The sequence below is a fragment of the Oncorhynchus clarkii genome, chromosome 9 (genome assembly GCF_045791955.1).
Source record: "Oncorhynchus clarkii lewisi isolate Uvic-CL-2024 chromosome 9, UVic_Ocla_1.0, whole genome shotgun sequence".
Taxonomy (NCBI): Eukaryota; Metazoa; Chordata; class Actinopteri; order Salmoniformes; family Salmonidae; genus Oncorhynchus; species Oncorhynchus clarkii.
In genome coordinates, this window is record NC_092155.1 from 13,710,319 (window position 1) to 13,723,809 (window position 13,491).

At 42.1% G+C, this 13,491-nt stretch overlaps 1 protein-coding gene across 2 annotated transcripts; it reads right to left on the bottom strand.

The window, feature by feature from the left end:
- Nucleotides 1–995: 995 nt before the first annotated feature.
- Nucleotides 996–11,640, bottom strand: LOC139415918 (serine protease HTRA3-like). Of its 2 annotated transcripts, none has more exons than XM_071164083.1 (9): nucleotides 10,863–11,640; nucleotides 7,227–7,326; nucleotides 6,397–6,619; nucleotides 4,419–4,613; nucleotides 4,213–4,245; nucleotides 3,477–3,591; nucleotides 2,662–2,719; nucleotides 2,410–2,505; nucleotides 996–2,220 (listed from the first exon to the last, which is right to left on the bottom strand). In XM_071164083.1, the coding sequence occupies exons 1-9, from the start codon at nucleotides 11,281–11,283 to the stop codon at nucleotides 2,052–2,054; spliced, it is 1,410 nt and encodes a 469-aa protein (XP_071020184.1). In that variant the 5' UTR covers nucleotides 11,284–11,640; the 3' UTR covers nucleotides 996–2,051. The 2 variants fall into 2 exon arrangements, with proteins under 2 accessions (XP_071020184.1, XP_071020185.1); XM_071164084.1 differs by having other exon boundaries at nucleotides 7,227–7,331; nucleotides 10,863–11,129.
- Between the last annotated feature and the right edge of the window lie 1,851 nt (nucleotides 11,641–13,491).

A 13,491-nucleotide genomic window follows, 5' to 3' on the forward strand; every position in this document is an offset into this window, starting at 1 on the left:
TTAGCCAACAATTCACAGATTCTCTGGCGTACAAGAATATGGGTCAACTCTTCCATGGCAGTAAGTCACATCTAAAACTCTTCCAGACTCTCTGTATCATCTCTCTCCCATACAGTTTCCTTTCTAGACGACCTCCTTTAGGACATTAGACATACATGTATGACCCTGTGACAAGACAAGTAAAACAAAGATTATTTTTTTGTGACCCCTAACATAACATACACACAGTGCCTTCAGAAAGTATTCACACCCCTTGACTAATTCAAAATAAAAATGTGTTACAGCCTGAATTCAAAAATGGATTTACATTTTTTTTTAAAAATCTGAGCCATCTATAATGACAAAGTGAAAACATATATTTTTTTTTTAAATGATACAGAAATATCTAAATTACATAAGTATTCACAAAGGTGCTTCTTACATACTTTGTAGAAGCATCTTTGGCATCGATTACAACAGTGAGTCTTTCTGAGTTTTCCACACCTGGATTGTGCAACATTTGCCCATTATTCTTGAAAAAAAATGTCAAGCTCTGTCAAATTGGTTGGTGATCATTGCTAGGTTGTCATAACAAAAGGGGTTGAATACTTATTGCCTCAAGACATTTCAGTGTGTGTTTGTGCACGTGTGAGAGTGTGTGTATGTGTTTGAGTGTGTGTGTAGCAGGCAGCCACAATACTCCGATTGTACTAAACAGGGCCTGCAGCAGTAAACATTCCTGACTTCCTCATCAGCCATCTCCAAGTGCAGCAGAACGTTGTCAAGGGAATCACACATGCACGGACACACACTCCTCACTGGGTCAATGTAAGAACGTCCTATGACCTCGATTCCATTAAAGATGTTCATTCACATAGCCTGTTGGTAAGGAAACCACTCCTCACTGGGTCAATGTAAGAACGTCCTATGACCTCGGTTCCATTAAAGATGTTCATTCACATAGCCTGTTGGTAAGGAATCCACATATGAAAACATTCAATCTGAAGATATGATGATTAATATATAACTCACTGCCTGTAAAGTGAGTTTATTTATTCATACTTTAAGCACAAGTTGGTATTGTAAACTACTTATGAACAACTCATAACACCTTCATAAAGGGGACATTAATGGAAAGTGTTACCAACGTGTCGGTTATAGTAGAAGACCGCAAGAATACAGCAACAGATTCAAATCAGACATTTGCTTACATTTACCAGCTGAAAAATAATGTATTTCTTTCAACTGACCATTTCTGACCAAAATGTGATCTTTCTTTCAACCTATAACTGACCAAATAACATTCACAGTTGGTTAGGGGAATGATTCCGAACCGACAGCATTGGACACAGCTACTCGTATATACAGAAATTATTTCTATTCTAACAGATTTAAAAGGCCATAAAAGCAATGTAACAATTGAAACATCTATTATGCTAAAACTTGTCTTACCAATGATCGCTTGCATTTGGAGTAAGTGATTCTCAAGTAACAGCTAGTAGGCTTTGACAAAGACATTTAGATGATACAAAACACATATATAACAATAAAAATCAAGTGTTTGGTTTCACTGGGACTTTCAGTCCTAAATGCATCTGGACTCCAGAGTTCTGTGGAGATTTCCCAAACAAGGTTCAGTCGGTCTATCGTTTCCCCATCAAGGTTCCAACAAACAAACACAGTTTTTCTGTTTGTTGATCGTCTTCACCTTGGATCTGAATGGTTAAAAAGTCACCCTTTAGGCATAGATCTAGGATCCTATTTTACCCTCCCAAATCCTATCATCAACCATTACGGGGAGAAACAAACAACTGACCCTAGATCAGTGATTAGGGGCAACTATCAGTGTCTAGGTCTCTCAACAAGCGTGTTTGTTTGGTGGTCCATATACTTTTATCAGTCTCCCGGATTCCACACCACAGTTGCCATGGTTACTGCCCGATGACGTCGTCGGGCTCGGTGTTGGAACAGCAAGGGGCCTGTTCATGAGTGACATTGCAACGTTACAGAACGTTCAGATTATTATTATTTTTTTAAAATCTTGAATACACTGGTGGTCATTTTCGTCATGATTACTGCATAATGACATCAGGCTGGATGTTGAAGAGTAGGTCGTCGTTGCCCCTCCTGACCTCCAACAGCAGAGTCGTCTCCTCTGTGAGCGCCCCCTGTAGGTCAGCAGTGGTCAGCAGCGGACGGCCGTTCAGCTTCACGATGATGTCGCCGTCTCTGATTCCACCTCTGTGTGGAGAAAAGGGATTTCAAAATATAGATATTCTGACATGGTCTGTGGGTATTGCAAAGCATTTCGTTTTTAAATACAAATAATAATGTTCATTTATCGCGGCTTATTCATGAACGTTATTATAAAATGTAACTAAATCTTTTAAGCCAATCAATGGTCATGGTATAGCAGTATAGACCACCTACTTCTGTGCAGGAGAGTGAGGAACCACTTCATGAACGTAGATCCCACTAGTGACCTCTGGGAAGTCTGGGTTCTGCTGCTTCAGCTCCTCAACCAGGCTACACAGGACAGACAGGCAGACACACAGTAAAGTTAGTTTTGGAAATAGTACCTTTTTCTGTAATTATTGTAGGCTATAGAGATGTAATATATAATATGTAATATATAGTTTAACACACGTTTTAGTATTATGATTACGTGTTACCAAGACTTACGCTGAGGTGATGGTGAGCATCCTTATTCCAATAAACCGCTTCTTCAGTGATCTCACTTCTGTAAAAAAAAAAGTTATTTACTCATCTGTTCTATTCTACTTCCTTTTTCTGTTAAAATGTGATCATGCTGTCATGGTTCCACCTGTCAACAGAGGGCGGCAGAGACCGTCCTAGAGACATTAACGACACTCAGGTGTGTCGATTTTAAAAGGAGGTGTGTTTTCTGTTGTCCTTTGCAGAAAACAGAATTGTTTCCTGAGTGAGGTTGTTTCCTGAGTGAGGTTGTTTCCTGGGTGAGGTTGTTTCCTGGGTGAGGTTGTTTCCTGGGTGAGGTTGTTTCCTGGGTGAGGTTGTTTCCTGAGTGAGGTTGTTTCCTGAGTGAGGTTGTTTCCTGGGTGAGGTTGTTTCCTGGGTGAGGTTGTTTCCTGAGTGAGGTTGTTTCCTGAGTGAGGTTGTTTCCTGAGTGAGGTTGTTTCCTGAGTGAGGTTGTTTCCTGGGTGAGGTTGTTTCCTGGGTGAGGTTGTTTCCTGAGTGAGGTTGTTTCCTGAGTGAGGTTGTTTCCTGAGTGAGTGTTTGAGACTTAGTGTTTGTTGTTTTATTCAAGTGTACTGTGATCCTGACGCTACCGGTTCTCAGTGAAGTATTATGTTTATCCTTAACCACTGATTCCTCGTCTGGTCTCTTCTCTGCACCTGGGTCCAACCTTGCTACGTTACACATGCATGATGCTTCTGCCTGTGTGTCTTTACTGTATGGTGACGGGCCTTGCTCGACTTGTCCAATGATTTGTTAAGGAAGGGGAGGGGTGGGCCTACCTTTGCTCTGCTTGTCCATTGATTCGTTGAGGAAGCGTGTGATCCTATCAGAGGGGATGGCGAAGGAAATCCCAGCAGCCACCTTGAGAGTGTTGATGCCGATCACCTCTCCATCCTGGTGGCAGTCAGACAGATAATGTAACATTGTGTTATGAATAGAAACTGGATTGCTACGGTTACCGATCACCTCACCATCCTGGTGGCAGTCAGGCAGATAATGTAACATTGTGTTATGAATAGAAACTGGATTGCTACGGTTACCGATCACCTCACCATCCTGGTGGCAGTCAGGCAGATAATGTAACATTGTGTTATGAATAGAAACTGGATTGCTACGGTTACTGATCACCTCTCCATCCAGGTGGCAGTCAGACAGATAATGTAACATTGTGTTATGAATAGAAACTGGATTGCTACGGTTACTGATCACCTCACCATCCTGGTGGCAGTCAGACAGATAATGTAACATTGTGTTATGAATAGAAACTGGATTGCTACGGTTACCGACCACCTCACCATCCTGGTGGGATCCTATACAGGGGTCTTTAAGATGTCAGCACTGGGCTGACTTCATTTAATTACATAGAATATTAGAATGGGAATCCTGGCAGCGTGACTCACAAGATCAGTGAACGTTTTGTTACTAGCGTATTATATTTCTATGGCAATGGCTTCTTCTGAAGATTATCACATTGAAGGTTATGACTAATGTTATGGGCGCGGATGTAACTCTTACCAAGTTAACGAGAGGTCCACCTGAATTTCCATACTGAGAAAAGATGGAAACAATGATTATTAAAACAACCAATGGGATGTGTGTATGATCATGGATGTCCTCTAAATGTCACAGACAGCTAGACAGCCGATGAATTGGTTATAAGTGGAGTGTGCTGTAATTACCCTTTAAATAAAGTTTAGATAAGCTTTAATAGAATGTCTCACGTTAATGATGGCGTCCGTCTGTACATAGCCCATGTCAGAGTCTCTGATGCCCAGCTCTTTGCCGTCCCTCTGGGCCGTGCTCACGATCCCCGTGGTAACCGTGTTCTGGAGCGCAAAGGGGCTGCCGATCGCAACCACAAACTCACCGGGTCGAAGGTCGGCCGAGTGGCCTAGCAACAGCACAGAGAGCTTTTTCTAAAGGGAGAAAAGAGAGAGGAAGGGGGCGATGATGGGAGGGGGCGATGATGGGAGGGGGGGGGGCGATGATGGGAGGGTGGGTGGGGCGAGAGAGGGTGGGGGAGGGGAGAGGGTGGTGGTTGGGAGAGGGAGGGGGAGAGAAAGGGTGAGGGAGAGGGGAGGGGGAGAAAGGGGAGAGGGGAGGGGGAGAGGGGAGGGGAGAGAAAGGATGGGGGAGGGAGAGAGAGAGGGGTGAGGGAGAGGGGAGGGGGAGAGAAAGGATGGGGGAGGGGAGAGAAAGGATGGGGGAGGGGGAGAGAGAGAAAGAGAGAGGGTGGGAAAGGGAGAGGAGAGAGAGAGAAAGAGAGAGGGTGGGAAAGGGAGAAAGAGTAGACAGAAAGGGGGAAGATGGAAAAGGAAAGGAGGAGAGAGAGAGAAGAGTTAAGTAAAAACATATGCTCACAGACGGATGGTGTAGGAGAGCGAAGGAGAGAGGGACTTGTAGGAAATCTTTAAAAGGAAACTTCATTTTTCAACTTCATATTCATCATGTCCATGTTGTGTTAGACTGAATTTAAAATGGATTAAATTGAGATTGTGTCATCCGCCTACACACAATACCCCATGATATCAAAGTGGAATTATATTGTTAGACATTTGTACAAATTAATTAAACATAAAAATCTGAAAAGTCTTGAGTCAATAAGTATTCAACCCCTTTGTTATGGCAAGCCTAAATAAGTTCAGGAGTAAGAATTTGCTTAACAAATCACATAAGTTGCATGGACTTACACAATTGTTGAATGACTACCTCATCTCTGTACCTCACACATATCTGTAAGGCCCCTCAGTCGAGCAGTGAATTTTCAAACACAGATTCAACCACAAAGACCAGGGATGTTTTACAATGTCTCACAAAGAAGGGCACCTATTGGTAGATGGGTAAAAAAAAATCAGACATTGAATACCCCTTTGAGCATGGTTAAGTTATTAATTACACTTTGGATGGTATATCAATACAACCGATCTCTTGCCGGAGAGGAAGGAAACCGCTCAGGGATTTCACTATGAGGCCAATGGTGACTGGAAAAAACTGAGGATGAATCAACAACATTGTAGTTACTCCACAATTCTAACCTAATTGAGTGAAAAGAAGGAAGCCTGAACAGAATAAAAATATTCAACAACATGCATCCTGTTTGCAACAAGTCACTAAAGTAATACTGCAAAACATGTGGCAAAGAAATGAACTGTTTTCTCCTGAATACAAAGCCTTATGTTTGGGGCAAATCCAATACAACATTACTGAGCACCACTCTGCATATTTTCAAGCATAGTGGTGGCTTCATCATGCAGCCACCACTATCATTTATATTAAGCAACTCCAGTGTATATTTGGCCTTGTGTTTTAGGTCATTTGTCCTGCTGAAAGGTGAATTCATCTCCCAGTGTCTGGTGGAAAGCAGACTGAACCAGGTTTTCCTCTAGGATATTGCCTGTGCTTAGCTCCATTCTGTTTATTTTTTTATCCTGAAAAACATGAACCTGAATATATAACCACCATAGTATTTGGACTGTTCCATTGTAAAAAGTCCAAAAGTCTTTAGGATACAGTGTTAGTCTTCCTCTCACCACAAATATTGGAGTCTTACCACAGACATATTGTTCACAAAGAATTATCAGGTAGAACAGACAACCAGCAGTAGTCCGGACCTCCATGGGGAAAGATTTGAATATTTTTATATAAATCAACCATTCAACAATACAGTGGTATAACTCATATATAATCCACTTCTCTCACCAGTGAGTTGACTTTTATGGTGGCGATGTCGGACTTCTTGTCGATGTCCTTGATGGTCGCCTCGTAGATGTCACCACTGTGCATCTGAACCTTGAGCTGCTGATGACCTGACATAGGCGTGGTGCTGGACACGACGTGGGCATTGGTCACTATCAGGCCCGTCTCTGACATCACAAAGCCTGACCCGCTAGACAGAGGGACGTTCCGGCCGAACAGAGGGTGTCTGGGGGTCAAGAGGTCAAAAGAGGTACACATAGAGCTAGAAATATTGAATTTCTAATGAGAAGACGAGAGTTTACTGTGTCATGTGAAGTGCTATTGCCTATGATGAGAGATGACATACGATCTACACTGTTGTGATGAAGTTACTACTAAGTTACTACGTTATATGGGATCATTTTGGTTCAACCATCATGTGCCCTTTCTTCAACATGAGACACATACTGACACAACACCCAGTTGGGAATCCAATTTGAATATTGAAACAATGTTGCAAATGTCGGAGAGACAGACAGCAAGGTTTTTACAAATCTCCACTGTTGAAAACTAAATGTTATTCTAAAAAGAAATGTGAGATAATGTCTAGATGCTTTTGATAGTGGAGATCAAGTTTATAAATTACTTGGCTGGGCTGATAAGACAGTGGATTGCGCAGTCAAATGGAACACAGTAAATAGGCATTTTAACGTCAGATTTGGCCGGTGGTAACTGGTGGAATAGACACCAGCTGGGATGCGCTTTAAACCAATCAGCATGCAGGATTAGACACCCCCAGTTGTATAATGCAGTACAAACACACGTGTCTGCCTACACAAACACACTCAGCGTACCTGAGGAAGAGTTCGATGTGGACCACAGCCGGAGCGATCTTCTCCACCACGTCAGCTATGAAGTTAAACTTATACCTGGGACTGGTGGGGTGTGAAGTACCTATACTAGCGGGAAGAATTACTTATGTTAATAATAGAACCCAGTCAGTCCTCTACACCATCACCACTCAAACGTCATATTTTCTAGCTGTTATCTGTTAGCTGCAGCCTAATGTGCAGAAAACAGTAGGCTTCAAAGTGGTAACAGTAAGGGCCCAGAGTGGTCCCTAGTTAGGTCATGTGATCAGGACAACATCAACAGTATCAGAACAGCAGCAACACATATCGGAGGTCAACAAGTGCAGGTTCCTCTGTGAAGCCCTACACTACTTTATTCTTCCCTCCACCTCCTTCCTAAATGAAACCTCAGCACTTTGGTCTAAAAGCAGCTGGGAGGTTGTGCCGGGCTGCAGTCTTTCAGGGCCATGAAAGAGCCTTGGTGGCGTGTGTGGCGTGCAGCAGTCAAACGTTAATTACAGCGAGTTATTTCCGGTACATGGCAGCCGCGCCACCGACTAGCGTTTTGTTTTCCTCAGCTGACTGCGGTTTCCAGTGTGTGTGTCGGTGTGTGTGTCGGTGTGTGACCTCCTTGGCTTGTACATGTATACAAAATCAGGCTAGACAGCTGAGTTTAGAGTACAAACAGTCAGCAAAAATACACTCTGTAATGAAACTAGCCTGTGGCGTACTAGTGACCTCAATATCAACTCCCAGATTTTCCAGTTACTGTCACATGCAGTTATACTAGGGCCAGGAGTTTTTCCTGACTGGGGGATCGTCATCATGAAAAACACTATCACTAACCAGGGCCCAGAGTTCCTAGTCAGATCACATGGTCAGGGAAAAACATCTGACTCTAGATTTTAGAACTATTCTCATTCTAACCATTTGCAAATCCAATTTTTGTCTATGGTCATCCTCGTAATCATTGACAAACCGTTGGCTAAGGGAGTCTAGAATTAAACATCCAAGCGAAGTGGAATTTCAGAAGAACATATTTCAGCACTAGGCTACAAATTGGTCCTCTACGGTTGGCTAACCAAGCATTAGAAAAACCAAACCAGTGGATGGCACAATCTTGGCAGTAACTGTGGAAAAACCAACTCTGCTATTAGTCTAGCCTGGTTCCCCAGATTTGTTTTACTGTCTTGCCAACTCATATGGTTATTGGCAAGACGGCACAAACAAATCTGGGAACCAGGCTGCTATTATCCTGTGTGGTGGCCAATAATGATACTGTACCTCATGCTTTTCTGTGGGATAGAAGAATATATTGTAATTCCAGTGTTTATGTGCACACATGCATGTGTACATACTGTAGATGCAATGCTAAGGTAAGGGTTTGAGAGAAGTCTGGGAAATGTGGGTTTGGAATGAAGAACAGTTTGAAGATACTAATCATGTACTTAGACTGAAGGCCAGCCCATCCTAATGATAATGGGGAGATCATTTTAGCTTTAGGCCGATGTGGTAGATGGTCCATCTGAAATAACTCAAGGATGACTTGAGGGCAAACAAGTAAGTTGAATGGGTTCACATGCTGATATAATATTAGACTGAGTGGGATATGCTGTAGACTGAGAAATGAGAGGCAATGGATATCTGAGTATAGAAACTAAAATATAAACAGTGATAATCTTCTATTCCTAACTCAACAGGGAATGATCAGTTTAGTTAGGGAAGCTTTGAGTAATTGGCCAATTTGTCAGGAGATTAAGATAAAACGCCACCATCCATAATAATCTGCCTGTGTGAGGTCTCTACAAAGCCTCGATTCTAATTGGCTCATGGATGATTTGGACCAATGAACAGATTAGAATACAAATCTCATTATCAGTCATCCGTATCCCTCTTATTAAACTCCATATAGTTATGGGTTCAAATACTATTTGAAATCTTTCCAATATCTTAAACATTTGCTCTGCTTTCTCTGGAGTGCCCGATGGGCAAGGTTTGCAGTTTTGGGACTATTCTATTGGTTCTATTGCACCAGGCAAACTCAATCAAGCCCAGATTACATAGTTGAAATTATTTCAAATAGTAGTTGAACCCATGTATGGAGATTAGAACAATTCAATGGCAGTCAGTCACATGCTTTTAAGCCCCTGACACAGAATAATTACCTCTGATCAAAGTCAATACAAATCGGATATGCCATAACTTTCTGTGTCTGCATGGGACTTCCTGCTTCGTGTAAAGTCTCTGAAGGGACACAAGCCAACTGTTTCCCTCATTAGTGAGAGAGTACTGTATTATTCGGGTCAGGTCAACCTGAGACGTTATACACTTAGTTGTTTTGAAAAGGGAATTGATGGACAAATTCAATACGGTTTGATTAATTCTGTGTAAAAGACCTGCAGGATCTCTCTACCATATCACAATGGAGCCCCCTCAGTTTGCATGGGCTCTGTTGTCTATATGACACAGTACAACTTTGTTGATGTCGCCTGCAGTAAAGCGTGTTACCCACCATCCAAAAAGGAACTCTTTAGGCCGGAGATGGTATGAAGTCATGTTTTAATTCTAGAATGTCCCCCGGGAACTATTTGTAATGTGCTACATTATTTTTTATTAAAATAAATACATTCAGAATGGAATGGGAACCAAGGTAACTGCCACCCCTGGGCAGGAAAATGCCTATAAATGGACACAGGAAATGCAAATAAAAGCTAGACAGGAAAGTAAACATTGAACTCTGACAAGTGAAGTCATTCATTCAGTGGCTGGTGATTAGTTTTAATCATGTGAGACTAATCTATAGGAAGTCTGTCTGGGTGTAATGATGGAGATTCCCCAAGGCACAGATCAGCTTTCTCTCCCCCAATCCTAACCTAAACCATTAGGAGGGAAAACCACAAAACTGGCCTCAGATCAGTGTCTATGGAAAACATTTGTCCTTTTGCAATGAGGGACATAAGGGACTTGTAGGGGTTGACTTTAGGGGTTAACTTTAACGATCCAGTCACCCAGACAGTCTGCTGGCTACCCGTTCTGACAAAGGTGGGGTTGAAGGGTTGTTCATGCTCTTCCACTAGCCTACTTACAGTAAGCTGTTCCTATATAGCGCACTACTTTTGAGCAGAGCCCTATGGGCCCTAACCAAATCTCAGCCTTGAGTATGTAAAAAAAGAAGTGCACTATATGGAAGAGGATGTCATTTTGGATGAACCCTGTAATTGCACTATGCAAACATCACCCATATCAATTCATCATCCACAAATCAAATCTGATTTGTCACATGCGCGGGAATTCAAAAGTTGTAGACTTTACCGTGAATTGCTTACTTACAAGCCGTTAACCAACAATGCAGTTCATGAAATAGAGTTAAGATAATATTTACTAAATAAAATAAAAAATAAAATAACAATACCGAGGCTATATACAGGGGTACCGGTACCGAGTCAATGTGCGCGGGTGCATACCGGTACCGAGTCAATGTGCGCGGGTGCAGGTTAGTCGAAGTAATTTGTAAATGTAGTTAGGGGTAAAGTGACCATGCGTTGATAATAAACAGCGAGTTTCTGCTAATATTGAATTGTATGTTGCAACTGTTTGTTGTTGTTGATTTAGTTTATTTTTTAGACACAAATGACTTACCTTTGTTTTGGTTGATTTTGCATGGTCCCTTCTGGACCGAGTTGATGGCTGGCAGACCCTGTTGCAGAGCCTTCCTACTCTGCGCCTTAAGCTGACACACGTTCCCATATGTATTGCCATCACTGCCGCAGACTTTATGCACTAATTTGCACTGGCAGAACCCCTTGGCGAGCCGCTTGCCGGCCGGGTGCTTGCAGTCGAGTCCATCACCGCAGGGAAGGTCGTCTTTGCGCCCGCATGGTTCGCCTTCGCCCTGGGCGCATACCAGGCAGCAGTTGCATCGGTCTGGAACGTACCCCATCGGGCAGCTGGGGCTGGGGCAAGTGCTCACGTCGCAGCGCTCGGTGCACTTCTGTTTGGGCTCAGCACGGACGAAGTCCTCCACGCAGAAGAGAACGGTGGCTAACAGAAGGACCTGCATTGTTGGCGATTTGTTGAAAATTAAACCTATAAAATAAAAATAATGTAAAGTATTTACATGAAGGTCATGTTCGTCACAAAACGGTTACTGGTAATTTGGGAAGATTAAACGACGCGCAACGTCTTTATGCATCACTTTCACGGGACTGTTGAGACAAATTTACGCTTGCAGGACAGACATTGGTGTCTTCTTACGACTGAAAAGTTCTTCACTCATATGCATATCCTGATTCAGATTAAATGGGTAACTGTCTCCCAAAGGAGTGGAAATTCATCACAAAGATCGATGCAGTGTTTACAACTAGCTGTACGTTATTTGTAAAGATCCCGGTGACGCTGAGTCTCCATTGAAATGAGTGTCAGTGCAGCAGTGCAGTGGCTTTTCTTTTCTCAGGTTTTTTGGAAGATCCCATATCATTCGTTCGCATCTGTTCTGGCTCTGCCCCTCCGAAGCGCATAGCTGAGCAAGGGGCCTTTGATAATAAAAACGCGCCCCCAGGAGGCGGAGAGTAACTGACTTCATTGACACACACACCTCATAACCATTGAGTTTTCATCATATCGAGCATGGACGTTGTCATCATACCCTGTGATGAATAACTTGAAAATAAACTTTGTCTGTACCTTGCCACGGTAGGCCAAAGCCTAATTAATCACAATACTCACTGAGCAATATTATGCAGGTTACCGTGATTTCGTCATGAATCTTGTTCTGGAGGCTGCTCTGCAGAGTGGTCACTAGCTGGCACAGCTTCAAAATCATAAAATCGGATAAAACCAAAAAGCATATTTTTGTTTTCATACATTTCTTTTTACACTATAGCTAATTTTTACTTTGCAGCTAGCCCATGTAGCAGTGCAAGATTCATGACAATAAACGTGTCAAAATATGTGTCAGAATATTGACGTAAATAATTGGGTCTCTGTCTGTAAACATGGGCGTGGATGCACTCAGTAACTGAGTTGTCGCGTGGCAATTTGTTTTTTCCTTTTCAAAATATGAAGTCATTCATTCGTCTGGATGTGAGCAAGTGCACTATACATCCTAAATGGCACCCTATTCCCTACACAATGCACTAGTGCACTATAAATGGAATCGGCTGCACTAATAGGTTGGCATTTGGGACGGAAACACATGTTTTTATAAGCACCCCTTTTAAGGACAATTTAAGATGACCAGCCGGTAGAAACATAGTGGTGGTTGTTTTTCGCACATACTCTCTCTCCAAGAGGAATGGGCATCAGGCTAGAGCCTAATACATGTTTGTTTAGGTAGAGAAGAGAGGAAATGGCACACTATCCCCTATATAGTGCACTAGGTTTGACCAGTGCCTGTAAGGAATAGCGTTCCATTTGGGACAGAACCATATGTGTTTCACCAACCGCGGGTATGTTTATTTGAAAGCTTAACGTCAATCACTCCTGGCACTTTTCGGAAACACTGGACCCCTTGTTCCAGTCACCAACTGAGCTGACCGTTAATGGGAGAAGCAGTACTTGGTGATATTTTCACGATTCCTAAGCATACTTTATATGTGTTATTCTTGGGATAAAAAACATTGAATTGTTGCTGAAGTTGTGATATTACCACTTATTACAGAAAAGTAAGACTCAGAATGACTCTTTCTCTTTGTCCGTAACTTTTTCAATAGTCAGAGTTTCCAGGCATGCATTATGTACAGAACTCCAGCACAGCATGTGGTTCATTTGGAAAGTGTTTGGTGCATACAGTGAGCTGCAAAAGTATTGGGACAGAGACACTTTTTGTGGTTGTTTTGGCTCTGTACTCCAGCACATTGGATTACATCAAGCTTGTGACTCTACAAAGTTGTTGGATGCATTTTTGTTTGTTCTGGTAGTGTTTCAGATTATAAAAATGAATGGTAAATAATGTATTGTGTCATTTTGGAGTCACTTTTATTGTAAATAAGAATAGAATATGTTGGGGGGGTATGATATTTATGCCTTTTTAAATAAAACATATGATATTCTTATTTACAATAAAAGTCACTCCAAAATGACACAATACATTATTTACCATTCATTTCTATTGGGCACAGAATAATCTGACACACAACCAAAACAAACACCAAATGCATCAAACACAAGCTTAAAAAGTCACAAGCTTGATATTTTTATTTTTTTATTTTACCTTTAATTAACTAGGCAAGTCAGTTAAGAACAAATTCTTATTTTCAATGACGGCCTT

Excerpts from the sequence above, each read along its gene's own strand:
- LOC139415918 (XM_071164083.1), bottom strand. The coding sequence starts at position 11,283 with ATGCAGGTCCTTCTGTTAGCCACCGTTCTCTTCTGCGTGGAGGACTTC. Across the intron at positions 2,506-2,661 it reads ATGCTCACCATCACCTCAGC|CCTGGTTGAGGAGCTGAAGC; the intron begins GTAAGTCTTGGT and ends TGTCCTGTGTAG. Across the intron at positions 2,221-2,409 it reads CCTCACTCTCCTGCACAGAA|AGGTGGAATCAGAGACGGCG; the intron begins GTAGGTGGTCTA and ends TTCTCCACACAG.